Genomic DNA, 27,131 nt, shown 5'->3' with positions numbered 1-27,131 from the left:
TGGAGTCCGGATGATGTTTGAAGAAAGCACTGAAAACAAAGTTCGATGCAATACAATTTATTCTTTAAGCAAAGAATTCAACCCGAGTTGACTTTCCGGAAAGTGTACTGATTTGTTCTGTCTTGACATGGTCTTATATAATGTAACTACCTTTTTGATCTGTAAGCTCTTCCCTGTTTCTTTTGATCTGCAGGTGCGCTGAGCTTTTCATTATAACAATCATCTGCTCAAGAATATCATCTCTTTGCTTTTTTGTAATCAGGGTTAAAAAGTCCTTGATTTAGCATTCTCACACCTGTGCTTCTATATGCTTTATCTTATCTGCATGCAGTAGGGGTGCTGAAGTGGTGTGTTTTTTCAACAGCCTTTAGTCATTTACTTCTTTCCACTGGCTTCTTACCAACAGCTGTGCTTCACTGTGGCTCACAGTTTAACTTCAGACCATGTAACTTTACCATAAAAACATATTCTAAAATATTAAAACACCTCTGACACATGGAGATGGGCTGACATATGATGGAGATGTTTTAAGAATAGGGCCCAGTTCAGCGTCTCAGTGTTTTTAGGATGTGCTTTCTAATCTCTGCTGTTCTAATGCCGTAGATGATCGGGTTGAAACAGCTCGGGAACAACACGTACATGGTGCTAAAGAACACCCGAACAGCGGCAGGTAAACCGTTTCTGATCCGATACGACAGGAAAGCAACAAGTGCGATGGTCAGGCTGACCGTGATGACTACAATGTGGGTGACGCAGGTGTGGAGAGTTTTGGCACATGACTTGCCGGATTTTAGCACAGAGCTGAATATGACGATATAAGAAGCAGTGATGAAGATGAAATCGGTGAAAACATTGAGGAATACAGTCATCAACCCAACCATGTTGTTGATGGCAGTACTTCCACAGGCCAGCTGCACTAAGGCCATGTGCTCACAGAAACAGTGGTTCATCACATTTGAAGCACAGAAGGACAATGTTCCTGCCAGACTCACAAACAGTGGAACCATGATGAAATTTCTTACCACAAGCGGGATAATAAACTTGAGAAATTTAGGTAAAGCCATTTGTTCATGGTAGGTGAGAGGCTTACAGATGGCAAAGTAGCGGTCCAGAGCCATCCACACCAGCAACGTTGACTGAAACGTCCCAACAAAGTGAATGAAAAACATCTGGACCAGACATCCGATCAGAGAGATTCCCCTCCAGTCAAACAAGAAGCTCAGCAGCATGTGGGGGACCAAGAACAACGGGAGGCTCAGGTCCACACATGCCATGCCGGCGATGAGGATGCACATCGGTGAGTGGAGGCTCCTCTGTGAAACGACCACGTACAGCAGCAGGGAGTTGGCGGACAGCGACACAACGTACATGATGGAGAAAGGGATGAAGAGGACGGGCCTCAACACTCCCAGTTCACTGAAGCCGTCGAGGATGAAGTGTTTGTGCATGGTGACGTTCTTCATTCTCCCGTCCATCAGAAAACTCCTCCATTCAGGGATTTAGTTGGATTACCTGAAAACAGAGAAACACTTTTAAGAGTTCAATCAACAGGAGTACTACTGCTACACATAGAATATACATCAACATGTACTGCTGCTACTAACAGGAGTACTACTGCTACACATAGAATATACATCAACATGTACTGCTACTAACAGTAGTACTACTGCTACACATAGAATATACATCAACATGTACTGCTGCTACTAACAGTAGTACTACTGCTACACATAGAATATACATCAACATGTACTGCTGCTACTAACAGTAGTACTAACATAGAATATACATCAACATGTACTGCTGCTACTAACAGTAGTACTACTGCTACACATAGAATATACATCAACATGTACTGCTGCTACTAACAGTAGTACTACCGCTCAACATGTACTGCTCAGTGAGGAGGCCAGCAGTCAGCCTGAGAACACAGAGAGATCCAGTGATTAGAACTTTATTTTATCAAGATAGTTTGATCTCTTCAAAAATAGATTTGCTTCAGAGCATTTTTCAATCTGTTCATCATTGTTTATAGTTTGACCGTCGATTCAGATGATGAGTAAACAGCTGATGAAGAAACACAATGACAATATTAAGTAAACAAAGGACAAAACTATAACGTTACACATAATAAATGTAATGAGTTGTGAGACAATAATGTCTTCATCAGCAATATTTGACATTGTAATGGGAAAACAATTATATGCTTTTTTTCTGTATATTTCAATGTCATTAATTATATGTAAATATAACATAACAAGGGAACGTAGCTGATTGAGAGTCTATTTCTTATTTTTTAAGCATCGCATTGCATTAAATCCTCAATCATCCTGAATATTAAAAAACAAAAGTTCAAAACAATCATAGTAATGGGTTAAAATCAGTCCCATGTTTCAGCCATGTTCATTGTTTGTTTTCACAGCAAATGAAACAAACAGGGATTTGCAAGATTTTTAAGTCACTCATGTATATTATTTATTAGTTGAGATGTGTTCTGTAGCAATGAGAACTCTGAATGTAATAAAGTGACATTTGGATCCTGTAATTAACATTTAAACTTCCTCACACATGGACAGTGCAGAGCTAATTTTTTCTCATTAAGACAAAGAGAATTGACTTCTTTAAACAGGCCAATGTTTGGATTCATCCCACCACCTATATTTCTCAAATCTTCGCTTCTTAGCATCCTGTCAGCTCAAGTTCCAGTTTTACAAACATTTGCAAGCCTTTATTCGGCTCAAAGGTCAAATGAAAACAAGCTGCATACTGCTATAGTACTGTAGTTTGAGAGTGAAGCTCTGAGGTGACATCTGCAAAGACTCTTGATAGATTTGGCAGAAAATCCAACAATCGGTGTGATGACACAAGACCCATGATTTGAGTCACTTCAGGCCTCTCTGGATCTGTGGATGATGTTGCCTCATTCTGTGTTTTTGGGGCCACATTCTCTCTTCTCTGATACACATTATTTACCCCAAACACTCAACACACAACTATTAGTATTATTATGATTATTATTTACCAAACATTGTCTTTGTGTTTCACCATACTGTAATTCTACTAGCTGTCTCAGTGGAGACGACATCTGCTGCATGTCTGTCCTCCTATGTTCAGTTATACCTTTCAACCTCTTAAGGATAGACGGTAGGACCTCTGAGGAAATATCAGGTGTGCTGAGAAACACAAAGAAACATTCTCCACATTTTGTGCCATTCAACAGAAGGTATGTGCTCTGGTTTCATGGTGACATTGAAAGGACTCAAGAGCAAATATATGTCAAAGCAAAAACAACACAGCAACACTACGACACACTTTGAGAAACAAACCAAAAGAGAAAACTGTAAACGTACTGAACGTATAATGCTATTTATCGAAAGATTCAGCCGGGGGAGTTCATCGTTTAACTTGTTTAGCTGATGTATTCTAGAAATATCACTATCTAGAGTAAGGCTGGTTAAATCAAAAAAATCAAAACTTGAACTGATATAGAACAATCTGAGGTGAAATAACCTTCAACGATATGAGGTTGTCAAAAAAAAATCAGATTAGAGGATCAAAAACAAAGAGCAGGTTTGCCTTGTTGGTGGTGTTTGGGAGTTGGTCAGTAAACGTGTCCCGTCTGCAGGTTGATGGTGTCAGCCGCTGACTCTCATCCATCCCTTCCTCCACATGTCCCTGCTGAACCGCTGACTCAGCGCTTTAATACCCCCCACCCCCGTAGTATTGATACGCCCCAACGTTGCTTGTGCATTGACATGGTACTTTTTAACGGTTTTGATGTCATTTATTATCATGATATCAGATTTGATCTGCCACCGCCTTTGTTTCAACAAGCACAGCATGAATGATTTGCCAAAAGCTTCTTTTAGTAAACGTCCAAGCAGACAGGAGGACAGAAGACAGAAGACAGAAGACAGGAGGACAGGAGGACAGAAGACAGAAGACAGAGGACGGGAGCAATGACTGTCTTACAGATACCTTTCCCTACCTGTAAGCCACCGTAGTTTTCCGACACGTTTGGAAAGGGAAGGCTGAGCTGAGGGGTATTTAGTTGGTTGCAACCTACCACAAACATCTAGATGTCATTAAAACTTACACACTATCCCTTTAAAGCAAATTCAAAAGCTCTTAGCAGTAAATTAAAGTCGGACCGAACGGATCCTGATTGACTGAACAGTAAAACTGTCTCCTCAAAACTGACAATTCATGCCTTAAATTGTCTAAATTTCTCTCTCAGATTTAATCATTTCTCTTGAGTTGATAAATAAGGTAATCTGATATCTGTGTTGGCCCCTACCTATTTTTACATTTATTGATTTGGCAGATGTAGCTATGGGCCAGGGGCCAACAATCAAGGGATGTAGGGGGGCCATGGTTCATGGAGGACCAGAGGCAAAGTGTTGACCTCCACCGTAACCAGCTACTTCAGTGGAAGGGTGTAGTTTTCCTTGTCTTCAAAGGAGTTGGGATTGCTGGAAGTGCTGGAGGGCCGAATGATTAGGTGGATCTTGAAACCCACAAAGAGAAAAACGCGGATTAGCTGGACACTTCAGTGAAGTGAAGTTGTGTTTTCTACTGGCTCTTTCAATAACCAGAAGTTAGGGGTGTAGGTCAGCAAATAGACCGCGAAAGGGCAGCATGGCTGTCTGATAAGGAAGAAAGGTCCTAAGGTGCAAAACCGTCTCCTATGTCAGTCTAATATCTATTTGATATTGTACCTTGGACTACCTGTACATTGGGACCACTGCTTTGGGTCTGATGACTAAGCCTCTTTTGCTCTCCACACAGACTTTTTACCTGCATTCAATCAAACTTACTCCAACGTGATACTACTCATTCGGCAACCAGAGCGACTCCGAAACTACAAGTTCAACAAATTGTATTTCAGGCCTTTGATCCTCGAAACCCGATGGCTGCCATGGTCATCTCTTTTTGTTTTGGCACGCTACTGCTGTCACTCAACTCACCTGGCACTGCCCTCTTCCCCAGTGAATTACAAGACAACCTACACTGGACCAAGTGTACAACAACAGATTCCACCACAAACCAGACCGATGACCTATTTGGTCCTTTTTCACAGACATGCCCTGCTCCCAATGGACCCATGTGCTGGTGTGGTACCCTTTCTTTAAATAGTTAAATACATTCTCAACTTCAGAGTGGTGACTACCTGAGGGACCTGAATCACCATGAGTGAGGGGCTGCCAGAGTATTCTAGCTCCATCCATCTAGGCCCCCCCTTAGTAGTGACATGGAAGTGACACACAAACAACAAGGTCAGCGTTATAATAGCCAAATAGTATTATTATAAATCATAAATAAATAAAGTGGAGCTGGTCAGTCGTCTTTAATACCACGTATGGAAGTCAAAGCTCAGTTGGCATATTTAAAATTGACTAGACCTTCTTGTGACTGTTTGGGCAGTGAGTTCTTGTACTATTCATAATGAATCATAAACACATACAGGATTAACCAGATTGACCTGCTGGGGGACGCCGTATGGGTACAACGTGACCTTCAGTGTGCACTGAAGTGTGCACACAAACAAATTTGCAAGTAATCAGACCTCTGTGTGATTGTAATACAGTAAAACCTGGGCCCTTCAGGGTGTCTAAAGCTCTGGGGCCCCAGGGCATTTGCTCACTTTGCCTGGTTCAGTATTACTGTTGAAAAGAACAGTGAAAACTGTTTATTAACACAGGAAATAAAAAAGGCTGATTTCAAGTATCTAAACTATTTAATCTGTTTTTATCGCAGTACATATAACGGTATCATCAGCGTATATGTTGGCCGATAAGTGGAAAGAAATTGAAGTACAGAAATGTCAAAGATATGTTGGAGTTAATTTAGAAACAGTGTGTCCATTACATAGGCTGTTCAACGGAGAGCACTGATCATTTATTATTAAACTGTAAAAAGTACAATATGTTATGTGTTTGCGTTAAAAGAAACTCTCAAATATTGATTTATCAGCCCAAAATAAATCCAGAATTAGTTGGGCTCTTACTTTTTGTGATGGAAGTTTTAAGTCCACCTGGATAGAAACAAGGTCTTTTTTCAAACTTCCGATGAATTTTTATACTCATACAGTTTTATTTACAAAATATATTTATATGTGTTCTGTATCACTAAAATGCATTGTTTCTCTTTAAGCCTATTTTGAAGCCTTTTACGCCACAGTACTTGATGTAAACACACATATGTTGTCACAGTGAGACGTTACATCCACCAGTTAGAGGTCCTCTGTAGGTCAAAGCTCTGTTAGTTGTCCTTGTTGTGGTGGACATGAGGACATGAGGACACAGGGATGTCCTCCAGTTAGAGGTCCTCTGTAGGTCAAAGCTCTGTTAGTTGTCCTCCAGTTAGAGGTCCTCTGTAGGTCAAAGCTCTGTTAGTTGTCCTTGTTGTGGTGGACATGAGGACATGAGGACATCAGGGACTCGTCCTCCAGTTAGAGGTCCTCTGTAGGTCAAAGCTCTGTTAGTTGTCCTTGTTGTGGTGGACATGAGGACATGAGGACATCAGGGACTCGTCCTCCAGTTAGAGGTCCTCTGTAGGTCAAAGCTCTGTTAGTTGTCCTTGTTGTGGTGGACATGAGGACATGAGGACATCAGGGACTCGTCTTGTTTGCTGTATCCTTTGACAGTAATGAGCCCCGGAGGAGCTCCTCTCTGTATCTCTTCATCATCTGTAACCACGAGGACAACCCCAGAGGAGTCTGTGGACACCTGGACACTCTGGAGGCTCCAACCAGTTTCACTAACAGGCCAATTATCATCATGGGAGGACGCTCTGCTGTCGCTATGGTTACTACAGAACACAGGGTAGTGTTTGGGCTACTGTGTAGTGACCACATGAAAGATAATGTTTTCTTGTTTCTCTGACGGGGGTTGATGGCAGCCACCAGACAAATGTTTTACTGAGAGATTAGAAAACAAGGACGGCACTAATAGGAAAAACAAATCCTATTTACTTCTAATCCCCCGATCATTTTCCAAACAATCATCATTTTTAGATAGATTTCCTTTGCCTCAAAAGAGCCACTAGTTTAAATCATTTCCCCCAAAAAACATCTTCCCATAAATAATCCATCACAATAAACCATTAAACACCTTTATGTTTTGTCCAAACATAATCGTATGGTGAGGTGGTTAAATCCAGGGATGGTTTGAAATATGTCTACCAAAGACATCTAGTCTTCAGAGCCTGTGAAGGTCTGGGGCTGTCAGGAGATTTCTAAATTATTCCTGGACAATCTTAACTTTGAAACTTTGAAAAAGTAAATACGGGGAAATTGTGTAAAAGGATCTGGCTCCTTCAAAGTTTTTGACGAATTTGTCACCAGATTAGTGCTGAGAATGTTTTAGGCCAAACTAGCTGATCAGACCAGCTCTCTATGGAGACAATGGATGTGTCTTAGCCTCACTCCTCCAATCTGTCCATTAGAAATAAAAGCAACCTGATTAGGTCCCTAACTAAAAATGAGTGGTTAAAAAAGTAGGATGTTTGAACTTTTTAGAAATGTGTTTTCATTCATTTGCTACTGTAAAATAACTGAGGTATTGATTTTTCTTAGAAGCATCTATCTAGAGGGCCTCTGGGCCAAACGGAGAACCGTTACTGGGACTCTGATCCAGATCCAGGTCACAGCTGATCCTGCTCTCATGGTCCTCCTCAGCTGTCTTTGGGACTTTGTAGATCAACAGGGCCAGAGGAAACAAAGTAGGCTCTCTGATATCTAAATCCAATCTTCAATATTAATAATGATAATACATTTATTTGTATAGCGCTTAAAAGGTACTCAACGGCACTTTACATGGTAAAGACAGAAACAATAAAAGCAATAACAATGTAAACAAGGCAGAGAGATGACATCATAGCAGAAATAAACAAAACAACAAAATAGGTGTTTCGTGTAAAAACCTGATTTCAAATGTAGGCTCTTAGCATTAGCCTCTTCTCTTTCACGATATTGACCACTGATTTGTTCCGTGCAGTGTGTTTTAAACAAAAGTACATTTACTCATACTTGATTTGCTTTCTGAAACCAATAGACCTGACACACTCAATTTTAGAAACAGTCACATCATGTTGTGTCAGATTTGAGAAATGAGATGAATGTATTTAATAGCAGAGGGGAAATAAAAAGTACTATGTAAACAGAAAATATCATGTTTATTAAGACAAAGTCGGAGCAGCAACCAACGTGACTCATGATAGTTTCTACCAGTTTTCTTGACTTTAATCATCATCATTTTGAAACGTTAGGATGCAGCTGCAGCAGGTTGAGAACGAGGTCACATCTTTGTCCCTTAGGTGAAGGCCGGAAACCGTGATAAAGTAAATGATAGCAGAGTGTTACTGAGTATAAAGGGAGATAAATATCAACACAGTACACCTTTGAGTCCTCCTGCTTCCTTCACTGAGCATTTCATGCTTCCACCAGGTTCAGTACATCAACAGGGCCATTTGGTATCCCGGGGCACATTTGGGTCAAACATAACTTCAGTACTACCACACAGTAGTACTACTACTAGTACTACTAGTACTAGTAGTACTAGTAGTACTAGTGTCTCCATCTCCCCACTGTTGCAAAGACTCACAACACACACTGGAGACTTGTGATAGAAGCTCTGTAAATAACCGGAGATTCTGCGTATAAATGAAACACCTTTGGGGCTTTTCGATTGTTCGAGTCCTAACCCTAACCCTAACCCAGGAAAATGAACTTAACACTGTAGCCAACACTGATCAAAAATATATCTAATTTCTTCCAATCAGTACTGCCTCAGCTGCTTGGTCTGGTTGTACTGGTCACAGGTCCTTCATCTAACTATTCATTCAGGGCCACGAGGCTCCTTTTCTTCTGATGTCACTTCCTGTCTATTTCTGTGTCAAGAAGCCAAATAAATGTAATTCTTCTTTACATTATTATTCATATTTCTGTTTGATGTAGCTTCTTTTTCTTTCTTTGTCAATTAAAATATGACTGGCTGATTCTACATTAATTTAACTCAATAAAAAATGAAGTAAAAAGAATGTGTTTGTATCCATAGATTGCTCAGTGCATCCTGGCTACACTCTTTACAATACAATCCAAGTGTGCAAAGCATGTTCTGCTCATTATTTATTCCATTTGTTTTATTTTATTCTAAACAGCACAGATCTACTGATACCAGGTTGAGTCGAAGTTCATGTTATTCTATTGTACATGTCCCTGAGATCAGCACTGTCACACATACAGGTCAACAGTACAGCCTCTGATTTGGCGAAAGACTCGGCCCAATGCATCATGGGATACATCTTCTCAGTTGGCTTCAGCTAACAGCTAACAACAACAACAACAACAACTCCTTTCAACACAAAAAATGGTTAATAATCACAGGAGACATTAATTAATGGAATTATTACAAAGATTCTTAAAAACAGTGCTGTTCAATTCTGGATTGCAAATTTTCTTTAAAGGCCTTTAAAGTGAGTGCCTAGACCGTTGCATTCCAGAGATATACCAAAAATAGTTATTATTAGTATTTATACTTTAGGTCGAGCTAAAGGGTGGTGTTTGTTTTCTAATCAATGCTCTAACAATAAGGGGCGTCTGGAGATTAGAGAGACCTCTTTAGGATTTAAGCCACAATAAAATAGACTTGGCTTAATGCTCCAGCTCTGCAAAATGTTTAGAACTTTATTTTAAGTTTGTTGGTATGTATGTAACATGGAGGACAGGGATAGGAACAAGAGTCACATGCTTCTCATCCATCCATTTTCTGACACTTATCCGGGGCGATTCGCCATGGCAACTAGGAGGATCCTGATCAGATGCCTCAACTGGTTCCTGTCAACAAAGGATCAGCATCTCTACTCAGAGCTTCCTCTGGATGTTTGAGCTCCTCTCACTATCTCTAGGGCTGAGCCCGGACTCCCTACGAAGGAAGATCATTTCGGCCGCTTGTGTCCTCCATCTCTTTTCTTTCTGTCACTACCCAAAGCTCGTGACCATAGAAGGTGTCTGAACGTAGATGGACTGGTAAATCAAGAACTATGCCTTCCTGTTCAGCTTCATCTTCACCACAACAGTCCGATACAACGTCTTCATCGCTGCTGACGCTAAACCGAACCTTCTGTCCATCTCACGTTCCATTTTACCTTTAACTTGTGAACAAGACCCCAAAATACTACAACTCCCTATCTTCAGTCAGTGACTAGCTCCCAGTTTGAAAGGAACAATCCACTGTTTTCCAGCAGAGAACTTTGAACACAGACTTGGAGGTCAACAAGTTCACTTTCCAGAGAGTCAACTAGGGTTGAATATTTTGCTTAAAGAATAAACTGTATTGCATCAAACTCTGTCTGTTTTCAGTGCTTTCTTCAAACATCATCGGGACTCCAAAAGGTATTTAGTAGAATAAAGGCCTTGAGCTTCACGCTACTATGTGTAACAGGAGTACTACTGCTACACATAGAATATACATCAATATGTAGTGCTGCTACTAACAGTAGTACTACTGATACACATAGAATATACATCAATATGTAGTGCTGCTACATACATTAGAACCACATGGAGTGAAAACTGCAAAAGAGGTTGAAAAGTTGAGTTAATTGACTTTATTTTTAGCTTGACATTAGAATACTTCAAAGGTCTGATTAAAGCAAACAAGTTAAACTTATTATCAAAAGCCGACATTTGACATCAGGCTTTTACCTATGACTCTGATTTTGGACATTTTCAGGCCGTACATTACAGGGCTAAAGAGCGGTTGACATGTAAGCCAGTATAACGATAAAAATATTCGCATCATATTGGGTAAACTGTTCATATTAAACCTGCTCTGTATTAATTCAAAGCTAGCCCCAACAGAGAAGTTCAAGAGGGAAGCAAGGTGAGGTGTGCAGGTACTGACAGCTTTCTGTCTGGTCTGTTTAGAGCCAGAAAAACAAACTTTAAAAATCCTCATGTAGGTGTAAATGATAAAAATGAAAGCTCCAAAGATTGTGCCAAAAGATGCAATGAGCCCATATGTGTTAACTAGACGGGTATCAGAGCAGGCCAGCTTCACAACCGAGTGGCTGTCACAGTAAACTTTGTAAATGATGTTCCCACACAGCTCGGAATGGGAATTTAAATATATTATGAAAATACATGCAAGCAAAGGGTATAACCATGTCAGAGCAATAAGAGTGGCAATCTTATTAGAGGTCATATGTGTGTTATATTGCAGAGGAAAACAGATAGCAAGATATCTGTCATAAGACATGATGGCTAAGTTTAAATATTCAATAGCTCCATAAGTGTGGACACAGAAAATCTGCAGGAAACAAAGTGGAGCAGAAACAGTGTGAACGTCAGAGAGGATCTGAACCAGAAGGAATGGAAACACCCCTGTACTACCATACAGTTCATTTACAAACAGGCTGCACAGAAAAAGGTACATAGGTTCATGTAAGCTTCTGTTCATACAGATAACAGCAATGAGAAATACGTTGACAATAACTATAGCAATGTATAGAGACATGACCATCATAAAATAAAATAACCTCAAAGTTCCCGTGTCAAAGTAGGCTGCAAGTGTGAAAAAGGAAACGTGCGTAGAGTTGATCATCATTATCCTCCTTCTGGTTCACAACAACTCTACTGTGCAACTCAAGCAATTATTGTGTTATCTCTGGTTATAGATTGGTAAATATGTAACTTCCTTCAACCTTGACTTTGGCACAATGTGCAACTTAAACATAGAGCACACATGAACAGAACTCAGTAAAGTGATGCTTAGCAGATTCAGTATCATGGAAACAATTGTAAAAAACATTCCTAAATGGACCATTTTCTTCTCAAAGTCACAATGAGGTTTTGGTTAAAATGAACAAAACAAAGTCAGCCACATTGTGTGAATTTGAGCTTTCACCTCCCTCCTCACTGTTCATGTGAGTCCCTCTGTACTGGGCTGAAACCCGGCATTGACTTCTTATAAAACATTTAAAGACAGAGGAAACCCACAGCATCTGATCAGCATGTGACCTCAATACAACATCTCCCAATGATTCTCAACCTTTCATCAGTTAAAGTCAGCAGAAAGAAAACTTTTTCAAGCTTCTGTCTGTAACTTCTAACCCCAGAGACCGTTTAGGAACTCATGTTTGTTATCACTTCATCAGTGACCTTAAATAATGTGTTTCAGTCATCTTTGTTCCTTTCCTCAATCCATCTATACTCGTTTGTCCCAGACAACTCTATCACAGGGCTGACATAAAGTTTATTGACAAACTAAAACCACCTATATAGACTAATCAATTAACCAAACCTACTTTGACTTTGATTCGTAGGAAAGCTTGTGGAATCAAACCCATGCCATTCTCGCAGTGCGGTGACAGGCCAGTTTTAGTTGGCCACCTGGGAAGTATGGCGACAGCGAGGAATAACCAGACATGTGGGAAAGAACGCAACGGGGTGCAGATACTGAGGTTGCAGATGTAAGCAAATCACACATTACGAGTTACCCTCAAGGTCTGTCCGAGCAGGGAGTCATGGTCCTACAGGAAAGGCTTGTCAAGGGCAAGTTAAAGCAAACCAGGATGTGGTTTGAAGAATACCTTCAGGAACATGAGGACCAAAAATCATGAAAGAAGAGAAAAGGAAGCCCAAGGCTTGTGAACAAACCAGGATGAAGTGACAGCTGAAGAATATTTATGGTGCAAACTCTCCTGGATAAGAAAGTGTTAATTAATTGGATTAGATCTTATTTGGAATCTTGCAGACCAGTTTCCTGAGAAACCTGCAAAGACACTTCAGTACCGACAGGTGGAGGTCGAGGAGCGCAAAGCCTCAATGAACAAACAGACTTCACTTTATCAATCACTGAGGATGTAAAGCAGAATCAGGGAGATTAGGTTGACATGTGGCTGGTAGACAAACCAAGGGTCTAAAGTATTCTTAAGACCTGTCAGTTCTGTCAAAACTAAAACCATCCAAATCCAGAAGTCAAGCTCTGAAGAGGGCACTGCGTCATCCTGATTCCCACTGCTTTTCTTGACCGTCCTTTTCAGCGTTCAAAAGGAAAACCAGCAGTGCTGAGGTAATGTTGACATCTCTCCCAGATGAACCGAACACATTGGTTTTAGATCAACTCCCCGGCTGAGAAGGTACAAACGGACCAGGACTCCTTATCCCCAATATTACCCAGCGCTGATGTGTGTAGATCTCTATGAAGGAGTAATCCACACAAGGTACCTGGACCTGATGGTATCCCCTGCTGAGCTCTCAAGGTGTGTGCCGACCAATTGGCATTTGTCTTCTCAAACATTTTCGACCTTTTGAATATTTCACGCCACGCAAGTTTCAAGAAGGCCATGATTTCCCTGTCCATAAAGACCAAAGCCCTCTGAATGACAACAACACAGCAGCTCTCACCTCCTCAACCATGAACTGCTTCAGTCCAGACCTTCATCACCTCCTCCCTCCCTGACTGACTGGACCCATTCCATTTGCATTCGAGACAAACAGATCAACAGACATCATCATCACTTTCGCTCTCCACACTGACCTTTCCCACCTGGACCAGAGGATCACATATGTGGGAATGATGTCCTTTGAGTTCAGCATTCAAAACCATTGTGCTCTATAAGCTCTTCATCAAACTCAGAGACCTGGGAATCAACACACTGGATCATGACAGGCAGACCCGAGCTGTGCAGATTGGCACCACCACATCCTCCAGCCTGACTCTCAATAATAATCATTTTAATAAATTATAATTGTAGCAACAAGTGTTAAGCAGGAACATGGAGGCTGTAGTTGCCTTGCAATTATAGATCCAGACTCAGCAGTTCACGAGTCAAAAATACCTGCAGAAAGCGGCAGGAGGAGAAACACCATACTATGGAAGAGAGAAGATCTCGAGCTAGTAACATTAACGGGACAAAGATGCATACAGATGGCGAGCGAGCCGAGGACAGAGGAGCTGAGTGCATCATGGGAAGTCTCCCGGCAGTCTAGGCATAGAGCAGCATAATGAATAAATGAATGAATATTTCATGTTTGTGTCTGGTCCTTTACATGACCCGTTCTCCATTGACTAACAGCAAACCAAACATCCAGGCATGTTAGTCCGCCATCACCTAACAGCACATCAACCAAACATAATCATGAACATTATCCAAATATCAACATTACCGCTCCAGGAGATATCCCACTATGGATAAAAATGGAAAAAAAACTAATTCACACACAGACTAAATCTACTTCCATTAGTGCCAAAACACTGTATATTGATCCAGTTCATAAACCAATAGTCTGCAATCCATCTATAAGAACTCTTCTCCTCCTTTCACATGCTTTGGGAAGATATTCAGAAAATGTAAAAAACATGATCAAAAGAGTATTTAATCCATGCATTTAAACCATAAAGCTGATCTAATATGTTTTATTTATCTGATGAGCATTGTTGGAGTGAGCCTGGTGTCCTTAATGTTATTGCCAACGGCTGCTTCACAGTACTTGCTGTGATCATGACAATACAGATTTAGAACATGAGTGGGTTTCACATGCTGTCTGTTCATTGTAAATAAGAAAAGATAAGATCTTTATTGACCTCAGAAGGAAATTCAAATGCTGAAGCAGCACAAGAAACAGACTGCAGAGGTATGAAACAGGTCAAAGCGTGTTAAAAATGGAATAAATAACAATGGAATACCTTTTTCAAAATGACATACACAATTATAAAAGCTGAGGTCACATGATCGTGATTTGTGCAAACATTACAGATATGACTAGTTGTGAAAATTCATCAGACATGTTAATGTAGTAAACTGAATTGTTCACTTAATAAGATAATGAAGAAGAGATATGTATGTTTCATTTATGTAATATTCATAATGTAATATAATATCAATCTTAATATATGTATATGGGTGTAATTGTAAATTTGATTTTAAGTCTAGCTCAATCTGACATGGCATTGTGCTATTTCTAAAAGTGTTGTTAGACTTTATCAGGAGTGCCGTGGATTTTCCTGTATTAACAGAGAACAAATTGTTGAGTTAATGTACTTTATTTGTGTCATTATAAGAAGCACAGATCTACATTAAAGTACACAGTCTGATTAAAATAGCTCATCTATGAAAACCTGTTAAACAATTTAATATTAATAGTCTCGATTTGATATCAGACTTTTACATATGACACGGATTTTGGACAGATTCAGGCCGTACAGTACAGGGTTGAAGAGCGGCGGGCATGTTAGAAAATATAACGATAGAAAAATTCTGAAGACATTGGGTAGATTGTTCATATTAAACCTGCTCTGTAATACTTCAAAGCAAGCACCAACAGAAAAGTTCAAGAGGGAAGCGAGGTGAGGTGTGCAGGTACTGACAGCTTTCTGTCTGGTCTGTTTAGAGCCAGAGAAACAAACTAGAAGAATTTTCATGTAAGAGTAAAGGATTAAAAGTAAAGAGCCAAAGATTGTGCTAAAAGTTGCAATCAGTCCATATACGTTAATTGCATTGGTATCAGAGCAGGACAGCTTTACAACAGAGTAGTTATCACAGTAAACTTTGTAAATGATGTTCCCACAGAGCTTTAAAGGAGAAGTCAAAAATAACAAAACAACCATTGCAAAACAAGGAAATAACCACGTTGAAGCAATAAGAGTGGCAATCTTATAATATGTCATACGTGTGTTATATTAGCGGATAACAGATAGCAAGATATCGGTCATAAGACATGATGGCTAAGTTTAAGTATTCAACAGCTCCATAAGAGTGAACACAGAAAATCTGCAGGAAACAAAGTGGAGCAGAAACAGTGTGAACGTCAGAGAGGATCTGAACCAGAAGGAATGGAAACAACCCTGTACTACCATACAGTTCATTTACAAACAGGCTGCACAGAAAAAGGTACATAGGTTCATGTAAGCTTCTGTTCATACAGATAACAGCAATCAGAAAAATATTTGAAAGAACTATTAACATATATACAGACAAAATAACCATGAAACATACATATTTAAAACCACCGGTGTCAAAGTAGGCAGCAAGTGTGAAATAAGAAACCTGTGTGGAGTTAATCATCATTCTCACTTTGGTTTCTGACAATATTACTGTGCACACAAACAAATAATTATGTTAACATTTGTTATATATTTGTTAAAATGTCACTGGTTTAAATCTGGACTGGGTTGGAACTTAAACACCAAACACACATGACCATAAATCAGTGTGGTAATCCTGAACAGAATAATTGTCATGAAAACAGTTTTAACAAACACCCCCAAATCTACCATTTCATTCAATATCATACTGAGCTTACAAATGACTGAGAAATTGAGCATTCACCTATTGTCCTTCAGGATTAATGACAACTGAGTTGAAACGATTGATGTCTTTTATACTTTTCAAGACAGAGGACACCAACAGCAGCAGAATGACCTCATTGTGAATGATCCCATTGATAGCGATTGATTAATTATTCAGCAAAAAAGTCAACTTTGTAGAATGACTTTAGAACATTTCACACAGTTTAGAAAAACTAAAAAGAAAGACAAAGAAATGGTTCCCATCAATACCCGTTTTTTTTTAATCACCAATTAATCTTACCATCTATTCCAACTCATCCTGTTCATGTTTTTTTTAATCACAACCCTTATTGGACAAGAAACTGGGTACAGAGTGGTGGGGTCGCCAGTCCGTCACAGGGCGGACGTATGTAGACAGGTGACGATTAACACTTACACTCACCACTATGAGCAATTTAGAATCACTTCCTCATCAAACCTAACCTACGTAATGTTGGTTTGTGGATGGAAACAGCCAGCTTGTAAAAATCAGTCCCAGAAATCAGTGATGTCGTCCCAAAATCATAAAGAAACATAATGTGGCCTCAACCTTGTTGTTGTGGAGGGGTTTGTCCCAGTGACCCTGGGAGCTGTGTTGTCAGAGGAAATAACTCCTGGTAGGGTCTCCCAAGACAGTTTGGACCAAGAGATGAGGCCAGACTAATGTCTTTCGTTGGAGTCCTGGAATGGTTACGCCAAGGGACTTGGGTACAGGGGCTTTTACTTTCCATGTATAAAGTAAGGTCTTTTGCATGTCTCATAGTACGCCCACAAATCTGGGTTGTCCTTTAGAGACAGGGCGAAGAGCTCAGACATCCAAAATGAACTTAAAACTGCTGGTTTGCTTTAAAAGGAGTAAGCTGATATAATAATAATAATAATAATTAAGCCTTTATTAGTCCCACAATGGGGAAATTACAGTTCTCTGCATTTAACCAATCCCAGAGGAGCAGTGGGCTGCTAAGAAACACCCGGGGAGCAACTGGGGGTTAGGTGTCTCACTCAGGGACACCTCGGCATGTAGAGGGGTTCGAACCACCAACCTTGTGGTTATGGGACATGCGCTCTACCTCGTGAGCCACAGCCTTTCCTCCTGGACAGGTTCACATGAAGCTGTTCTGGAAGCCAACTGGGAGGGAAGCACGGGGGAAACCCAAACCACCCGATAGGGATAACATATGCCATCTACTTGGGAAAGCCTCCGACACTTCCATGAAAGTTCCCTTGAAGATCCAGGGACTAGTTGCAGAGACCGGGAAACTAGTTGCAGAGGACTGGAGACTAGCTTAAAGATCCAGGGGCAAGTTGCAAAGGCGGGAGGCTAGCTGCAGAGGCTGTGAAACTAGCCGAAAGGTCCAGGGACTAGTTGCAGAGGCCTGAAAACTAGCTGGTAGGTCCAAGGATGTGTTGCAGAGGCAAGATAATAGTTGTAAAGGTCAAGGGACTAGTTGCAGATGCTTTCAAACTAGCTGAAAGGTCCAAGAACAAGTTGCAGATGCCTGGAGACTAGCTGTAGAGGTCCAGGGACTAGAGGTAGAAGTCCAGGGACTAGATGTAGAGGTCCAGGGAGTAGTTGCAGAGGTCCAGGGAGTAGTTACAAATGACTGGAAACTAGTTGGAAGTTCGAGGGACTATTTGCAGAGGCCTGGAAACCAGCTGAAAGGTCCATGGACTAGATATAGAGGTCCGGGGACTAGTTGCACAGGCCTGGGGACTAGCTGTAGAGGTCCAGAGACTAGTTGTAGAGGTCAAGGTTGCAGAGGACTGGTGACAGAGACAGGGTCCCCAGCAAGAAAAAAGTTGCAGTAGTCCAGGTAGTACAAGTCAAGTTCCTGAATGAGCAGTCTAACAGGTAATGAAAGAAAGAGTTGATCTTGGGTCACAGCTGGGTTCCTTCCTTTCATCAGTTTACAACAGCATAATACCTGCATTTCTTAAATGGCATGCAAGTTCAGAATATTATTCATACTAATACATACATATCATATATGTAGATTTGTGTTTACTTAATATATATGTATATATAATTATTATTTGTAAGTGATGGAGTAAATTTGCACTTAATTACTTCCACAGGAATAAGGCAACAATAAACTAATGACCTGTTACTGAACGAACTACCGATCAGCGTTCAGGCTTGCATGGCCTAAAAATACAAAATTTACAACTGAAATCTTGTCTTCCAACAAAGACGCACCAATATATCTAACTTTCCTCTCACCAGCTTTCCAGCAGGCTAACAAGTGTTTAGGATATCAAATGACCAATAATATGGTGTTAGAGGAGAGGACCTGTGCTCAGAGGGTCATATGTTCAGGTCAACTTGGTTTTCCACGCTGTTGTAGTTGTTTCGAAAAGTCCCAGAAGAAAGACATGAAAACATAAAGCATTATTGAACTGTTTATTGAGTGGAACTTGTTTCTTTCAAAATGTATAAAGGTTCACACAAACTGCACTTAACAAATGTATTTTCCTCTTCTATTAAATAAAATCAAGTCATTTCTCTCCATCTGACAGAGTAAGGCACGCTTCTTTCAAAAAATTGTAAATCATGATTACCACTATGAAATTGTATAAATCTTAATGTTCCCTTTATTTGTAGAAGCAAAACTGTTTCAACAATACACAATATTGGGTTTTCTGTTATAATCCATCCTATGGCAAAATTAAGCCAAAGCTGAAAAATCTGCGGGATGGTCGTAAGTGGTCTACATTCAACAAATGTGTCTACATAGGATACGGATATTGGACATATTCAGGCCATATAGCAAAGGGTTTAAGAGCGGTTGGCATGTAAGCCAGTATAATGATAGAAAAATACGCAACATGTTGGGAACACCGTTCATATTAAATCTGCTTTGTAAGATTTCAAAACAAGCTCCAAAAGAAAAGTTGAGCAGAGAAACGATGTGAGGTGTGCAGGTACTGACAGCTTTCTGTCTGGTCTGTTTAGAACCAGAGAAACAAACTTTAAGAATCCTCATGTAAGTGTAAAGGATTAGAGATACGGGACATGCAATGGTGAGACAAGTAGCTAAGAGTCCATAGATGTTGCTGGCTGTTGTATAAGAGCATGCCAGTTTCATAATGGTGTAGTTGTCACAGTACACTTTGTTAATGATGTTTCCACACAGCTGTAAAGAGCTACTCAATATGACTGGAACAATACATAAAACAGAACCATAGGACCATATGAGAGCAATAAGTACTGTAATCTTGTTTGACGTCATACGTGTGTTATATTGTAGAGGATAACAGATAGCAAGGTATCGGTCATAAGCCATGATGGTTAAATTGAAAAATTCCACACAAGCATAAGAATACAAACAGAAAATCTGCAGGAAACAATAGGGCACAGAAACAGTGTGAACGTCAGAAAGGATCTGAACCAGAAGGAATGGAAACAACCCTGTACTACCATACAGTTCATTTACAAACAGGCTGCACAGAAAAAGGTACATAGGTTCATGTAAGCTTCTGTTCATACAGATAACCGCAATCAGAAAAAGATTGGAACAAACAATAACAACATACCAAGACAAAACCATCATGAAAAATAAGTATTTAAAAACCCCGGTGTTAAAGTAGGCACTAAGTGTGAAATATGAAACCTGCGTTGAGTTGATCATGATTCTCCTCACAACAGCAGATTTTTGTGTAATGACACAAAACAGATAAAATATCATACCCTTCACAAAAGTCAATGTAATTCTGAGATAATTAATAATAAATCACAATTAATTCATGATGTGTGAATTCTAACATTCACCTACTGTAGTCAGTCCCTCTTAACTGAGCTGAAACTGCTGCTTCTGCTTCTTTTAACCTTGTCAAGTCAGAGGACGTCCACAGCGGTGGACTCAGCTAATTATCAAAGGACCCATTAAGCCTCTAACGTTAGCGTGAAAACAAACTGAACTACCTTTTGCAAATTGGAAAACAAAGGTCAGAAAAAATGACTGTAGGGAAATAATGATTTCTTCCGTACTTTCACATAACAAGTTGCTTCTGAATTGTCACTCTTAAAGAGCCCATAAAAAAAATAGTATTAAAGTATTACCTTATCTAATTGATTTTACTACCAAACTGAGTACGAGATCTGAAGAGGGGCTGGACTCTATCCTTTTCTGGAGTTGCCCAGGGTAAGAGGCGACAGGAGGGTGTGGGGATACTCACGGCTTTGGAGTTTTCCCAGAGAACGAGAGGGTCGCCTCCCTGCGACTGCGAGTCGTGGGGGGGAGTCTCTAGCTGTAGTTTGTGCCTATACACCGAACAGTCACAAATCAAAACCGTAGAAAATACACATTGTGACAATGTTAATGCACTAACAGTGATATTATCCTCGGTTGATATACATTTCATTAGAGACTGTACCAACTCCAAGTGCTTAACACCTTCCTAGTATGTGTTGTGTAAATGTCATCGGCAGCAGTTTTCATGCATTACCGTTCTTTAGCTGTTAGATGAACGCACCGAAAAGTGTGCTCCAGTTATCGGGGTATCACACTGCTCAGCCTCCCCGGGAAAGTCTACTCCAGGGTGCTGGAAAGGAGGCTCTGGCTGATTGTCGAACCTCAGATTCAGGAGGAGCAATGCAGATTCCATCCTGGCCGTGGAACATTTGACCGGCTCTTAACTCTTGCAGGCTTGTTGGAGGGGGCATGGGAGTTTGCTCATCCAGTCAATATGTGTTTTGTGGACTTGGACAAGGCCTACGACCGTGTCCCTCTGGGAGTCCTGCGGGGGGTACTTCGGGAATATGGGGTACCTGGTTCGTTGACATGAGCCATTTGGTCCTTGTAAGAGCTGTGTCTGGATACTCGGCACAAAGTCAAGCTAGTTCCAAGTGCTTGTTGGCCTCCTCCAGGGTAATCCTTTGTCACCAATCCTGTTTGGGGTTTTCATGGACAGGATTTCAAGGCGCAGCCGGGAGGAGGAGAGTGTCCGGTTTGGGGAGCTCAGAATTGCATCCCTGCTTTTTGCGGATGAAGTTGTTCTGTTGGCTCCTTCAGAACGTGACCTTCAGCACGCACTGGGGCGTTTTGCAGCCGAGTGTGAAGTGGTTGGGATGAGTCAGTGACTCCAAGTCTGAGGCCATGGTTCTCTGCTGGAAAACGGTGGATTGCACCCTCTGGGTTGGGAGTGAGTCACTGCCCCAAGCGAGGGAGTTCAAGTATGTCGGGGTCTTATTCACAAGTGAGGGTAAAATGGAACGGGAGATGGACAGGTGGTTCGGTGCAGCGTCAGCAGTGATGCGGGCGTTGTACCGGACCGTTTTGGTGAAGAAGGAGCTGAGCCGTAAGGCAAAGGTCTCGATTTACCAGTCCATCTACGTTTCGACCCTCACCTATGGTCATGAGCTTTGGGTAGTGACCGAAAGAATGAGATTGCGGATACAAGTGGCCAAAATGAGCTTTCTTTGAAGGGTGGCTGGATTCAGCCTTAGAGATAGGGGGAGGAGCTCAGGCATCCGGAGGGAGCTCGGAGTAGAGCCGCTGCTTCATTTAAGTCGAAAGGGGCCAGGTGAGGTGGTTCGGGCACCTGATCAGAATGCCCCCTGGACGCCTCCCTTTAGAGGTTTTCCGGGCATGTCCAATTGGTAAGAGGCCCCGGGGTAGACCCAAAACACGCTGGAGGGATTACATATCTCATCTGGCCTGGGAACGGGGTTCCCCAGGAGGAGCTGGAAAGTATTGCTGGGGAGAAGGACGTCTGGAGTACCCCGCGACTCTGCCCCGGATAAGCAGAAGATGATGGATGGATGGAGTTATAGTAGAGTAGAGTAAAGTAAAGTAAGTAAAGTGAAGTGAAGTGGACATCTTTCAAAGTCCTGGAGTTAAAGCGAAGTAGTCAACTGTAGTCAAGTGAAGTGAACTAAACCAAAGTAAGTTCAAGTGAAGTAAAAGTATTGAAGAAGACTTGAAACTAGAGATTGAGACCATAAACTCATGTTTACAATGTTTACTGAGGCAATAAATCAAGAGAGAAGTAGAGTAATTTTCTCATAGACTACTATACAACCAGAGGAGTCGCCCCCTGATGGACAATAGACAGAATGCAGCTTTAACACATGAAGCTTTGACTTAACTTTTTCAGAACCAGCGTTTCTCTCCTGTTTCATACCCATGGTTATCCCATCATAATCTAAAATTAGTATTAAAGTATTACCTTATCTAATTTATTTTAGTACCAGACTGCCATACCCATCAGAGGCCTAAAAGGAACCAGGTCCACTGTGTAGCTTGTAGTTATTTGTTAAATTGTATTTTTTGGGGTAACACTGTAGGTACCAATAAGAGCATTATCAACTGAAATGATAGGGGATATGAAGTCGAATCTTGTCAAGGGACCTTGAAGTAAAATCCAACTTTAACTTTAACAAGAGGGTTTTTAGATCAGGAAAGAAGGAGGAGCTGAGGACTGTGCAGAGGGAGCTGAGGAGGAAGATCAGGGAAGGAAAAACAGTCTACAGGACGAAGATGGAGGATCAGCTGCAGCAGAACAACATCAGCGGAGTCTGGAAGGGCCTCAAGGCCATGTCTGGCCACAAGGGGCCCAACCAACAACCTGTGGGGGACCAACAGTGGGTGAATGATCTGAACTCATTCTTTAACAGATTTGATCAACCATCCACCCCTCCCCCCACCCAGACCTCCCTGCTGCTGCAACCCCCATCGTCTGCACCCCCTGTGGATTGCCCCTCTTCCTCCTCCTCCACCCCCTTTTCCACAACACTCAGCTCCCCTCCACACTCCTCAAACACTGCACTCCACCCCAACTCCAACAACCTACAGCACACAGCCCCCTTCCCCCCACTTGTCCCTCACAAATAACCAGGTGAGAAAAGAACTGAAGAAGATAAAGGTGAGAAAGGCCACGGGTCCGGACGGCATCAGCTCAAGGCTCCTGAGATCCTGCGCAGACCAGCTGTGCGGGATAGTGGAGCACATCTTTAACTTGAGCTTGAAGCTGGGGAGGGTACCACAGCTATGGAAGACGTCCTGCGTGGTACCAGTCCCAAAGACCCCGGGGGCCAAGGACTTCAGCAGCTTCAGGCCGGTGGCTTTAACATCCCACCTGATGAAGACCCTGGAGCGGCTGGTCCTTGGGCACCTCCGCCCATGGTGATCTCATCTTTGGACCCACTTCAGTTCGCTTATCAATCTGGCATCAGGGTGGATGACGCTGTCATCTACCTGCTACAAAGATGCCTTTCTCACCTGGAAAAGGCTGGAAGCACTGTGAGAGTCATGTTCTTCGACTTCTCCAGTGCCTTCAACACCATCCAGCCTTTGCTTCTGAGGGACAAGTTGGAGCAGACCGGGGTGGACCACCACCTCACTGTATGGATCCTGGACTACCTCACCAACCGTCCACAGTATGTGAGGATAAGGGAGTGTGAGTTAGTTCTGGTGTCCTGCAGCACGGGGGCCCCACAAGGAACCGTTCTGGCTCCATTCCTCTTCTCCATCTACACATCACACTTCAAACACAACTCTGCAAACTGCCACCTGCAAAAGTTATCTTATGACTCCGTCAGCCTCATATCCGCCGGTGACGACAAGGAATACAGAGAACTGAAACAAGACTTTATAGGATGGTGCCAGCTGAACCACCTCCAGATCAACTCTGGTAAAACCAAAGAGCTGGTGGTGGACTTCCACCGGGGTAAACACTGTCCTCTGGAACCAGTGAACATCCAGGGAAAGGACATTGAGATTGTGAAATCTTATAAGTACCTGGGTGTTCACTTGAACAATAAACTGGACTGGACTGATCACACTAATGCACTATACAAAAAGGGTCAGAGCAGACTGTATCTGCTGAGGAGACTGAGGTCCTTTGGAGTGCAGGGAGCACTCCTGAAGACCTTCTTTGACTCTGTGGTGGCATCAGCCATTTTTTATGCAGTGGTCTGCTGGAGCAGCAGCATCTCGACAGCTGACAGGAAGAGAATAAATAAACTTGTCAAGAAAGCCAGCAGTATTCTGGGGTGTCCGCTGGATACGGTGGAGGTGGTGGGAGACAGAAGGATGATGACCAAGCTGTCACCCCCCCCCCCCCCCCCCCCCATGCAGGACACCCTGGCAGCTCTGTGCAGCTCCTTCAGCCACTGGCTGCTTCAACCCCAGTGTGTGAAGGAGAGGTACTGCAAGTCCTTCCTTCCTGCTGCTGTCAGGCTGCACAACCAGCTCTGCTCCCAGCAGACCAATACACTAATACACTAATACACTGTGCAATACAATATTTATAATAGTTTCTGTCTGTATATATAATATTACTCTGGTTCCTGCCACCTCCAAAAGTTTTCCGATGACTCCTCCATTGTTGGATGTATCACCAGGGACAACGAGGAGGAGTACAGAGGACTGATTGAAAGCTTCATCACATGGTGCAGCAACAACCACCTGAAGCTCAACATCAGCAAGACCAAGGAGCTTGTGGTGGACTACCAGAGGAACAGAAGCCCCCCTGTCCCTGTTTTCATTCAGGGAGGGGAGGTGGAGAGGGTTGAGTCCTACAAGTACCTTGGGGTGCAGATAAACAATAAACTGGACTGGACACACAACACTGACGCCCTCTACAGGAAAGGACAGAGCAGGCTGTTCTTCCTAAGGAGGCTGAGGTCCTTCAATGTGTGCAATAAACTGCTCAAGGCATTCTACCAGTCTGTGGTAGCCAGCGCCCTCTTCTTCTACCAGTCTGTGGTAGCCAGCGCCCTCTTCTTCTACCAGTCTGTGGTAACCAGTGCCCTCTTCTTCTACCAGTCTGTGGTAGCCAGCGCCCTCTTCTTCGCTGTAGCGTGCTGGGGTGGTGGCATCAGGACTGGAGATGCCAACAAACTTAATAAGCTGGTGAGGAAAGCCAGCTCTGTGGTGGGTCTGGACCTGGACAATCTGGAGTCAGTGGGTGAGAGGAGGATGAAGGCCAAACTCGGAGCCATCCTGGACAATCCCTCTCACCCTCTCCATGAGGAACTGTGGCAGCTGGGCAGCTCTTTCAGACGCTCATTTGTAACTTGTAATTTGCCATCAGACTGTATAACAACAGCGGAGACCACAGTCTGTCAACATGCTGACCAGCCCCCCCCCCATGTGGATATACTGTACATTCTTATGTATTCTTATACATTTCTTATTTTTGTTCTATCTTTATTTTGTTGTATAGTATGTGTATTTATTGTCTGTGTCTGTGTAGTTGAGCTGCTGCAACACTCGAATTTCCCCCATGGGGATCAATAAAGGAATATAATAATGATTCTCTACTGTTCTTTACTGTTTTTTATTGCTCATTTGCTTATTTATAATACTTATTTTGATCTTGTGTTTTTTTAATTTACTATGTCTCTTGTTTTGCACTATCCTCTTTGCTGCTGTAATCCTGTAAATTTCCCCGCTGCGGGACTAATAAAGGATTATTTTATCTTATCTTATCTTATATATACTCATCTATCTTGATGACGGATGCCACTCTAATCTGTGTTTCTGTTATTTTCTGCTCGATCACTGAAATGGTGTAACATTTTCTACAATGAGCTGATGAGTTCCTCTGAGTCACTAAACGTCTACACAGATGCTGCGCCTTTCGTGGGTTTTGGGGGGTTCTATCATGGCCAGTGGTTCGATAGTCACTGGGGTCTCTCTTTTCACAGTTTGATCTCCGTCTGTGCAATAATGAAGTTGTTATCGTTATCATCAACAGAGGGCACTTCTCTTCCAAAAACATCATGCCTTTTATGAGAAACATAACATGGTCAGCCTTCACACCTTTATTACCAGCCCGTCACGTGCAGGTAACATAAAAGCTGATTAACTTTCCAGTTTTACATTCCAGACTTTCCGGAGCATCTTTCCAGAGACCAGCAGTATCAGTATCAGTTTCCCCTTGTTAGACCCTGATGCTTTCCTAAATCAAAGCCTCATGGGTAAATGTATTGGCTCAGCTAAGATGTATATGTTTACAACATACATTTAAGGCCCATACTTGCTCCGCTTCTCCTTATTTCTTACCCCAGTTAATCTTCCTGTGTCTAAATCATGGTTTAATGATCAATTAGAGGTGATCCTCAGGAAAAGATCACCTCAGCATTAGTCAGGGCATTCTTTAAGAATAGGGGCTGCTTCTTCGGCCACAAACCAAGGGTTCTCATCTACTTCCCTGAGAAAAATGTTACGTTGGTCATCCTCTGCCTTCACCTCCATCAGTAAAGCCTTAAAATAAGGGACCGTAAGTCATTCATATGGCTGGTGGTGGTGTCACTTTAAGGTAGTGTCTTGCAATACTGGCATGTAATTTAATTTGTCCCATAGCATGGGATAGCATGATCTTATTCATGTATAATATTTCCCTGGTCTAACGTGACTGTTTCTCATTTCCTGGTCGGAAGGGTACTGGTCCCAAGGACCCAATTTCTCATTTCCTGGTTGTAAGTGACCTGTGGTAGAGTTACCCCGATTTTCTATTTTCCTAGTCTAACATGACCTGGTCTAACTAGACAGTATTCTCATTCCCGGGGTTAAAAAACCCCACAAACAAACTCTCATCTCCTTTATCCGGTCTCCGTGGACTCCCAGGATCTCTCTGTGGTCTAACTCTACCCACCAATCCTGTTTTGCAGTCTTACATGACCACAACTATCCTGTTCTGCGGTCTAACATGACCCCCCACTATTCTGTGCTGCAATCTAACTGGAACCCCAACTTTTATGTTTTGCGGTCTAACATGACCCCCACCTATCCTTTCCTGCGGTCTGTCGAGACCCCCGCAATCAATTCTATGATCTGTTGTGATCCCACCTGA

The 27,131-nt window shown here is 42.0% G+C and overlaps 3 protein-coding genes and 1 pseudogene across 3 annotated transcripts; all 4 read right to left on the bottom strand.

Annotated features, from left to right (window-relative positions):
• Positions 1–545: 545 nt before the first annotated feature.
• LOC129091404 (olfactory receptor 52K1-like) lies at positions 546–1,463 on the bottom strand. The gene has a single exon (XM_054599009.1). It carries the CDS (start codon positions 1,461–1,463, stop codon positions 546–548), a length of 918 nt encoding a protein of 305 aa, XP_054454984.1.
• A 9,210-nt stretch (positions 1,464–10,673) lies between these two features.
• LOC129091395 (olfactory receptor 142-like) lies at positions 10,674–11,603 on the bottom strand. Its single transcript, XM_054598997.1, has one exon. It carries the CDS (start codon positions 11,601–11,603, stop codon positions 10,674–10,676), a length of 930 nt encoding a protein of 309 aa, XP_054454972.1.
• A 3,537-nt stretch (positions 11,604–15,140) lies between these two features.
• LOC129091385 (olfactory receptor 142-like) lies at positions 15,141–16,071 on the bottom strand (annotated as a pseudogene).
• Positions 16,072–19,045: 2,974 nt separating this feature from the next.
• Positions 19,046–19,960, bottom strand: LOC129091378 (olfactory receptor 1509-like). The gene has a single exon (XM_054598975.1). It carries the CDS (start codon positions 19,958–19,960, stop codon positions 19,046–19,048), a length of 915 nt encoding a protein of 304 aa, XP_054454950.1.
• Positions 19,961–27,131: the final 7,171 nt, after the last annotated feature.

Source organism: Anoplopoma fimbria, chromosome 1 (genome assembly GCF_027596085.1).
Source record: "Anoplopoma fimbria isolate UVic2021 breed Golden Eagle Sablefish chromosome 1, Afim_UVic_2022, whole genome shotgun sequence".
Classification (NCBI taxonomy): Eukaryota; Metazoa; Chordata; class Actinopteri; order Perciformes; family Anoplopomatidae; genus Anoplopoma; species Anoplopoma fimbria.
This window is presented reverse-complemented; position numbering and strand designations above follow the sequence as displayed.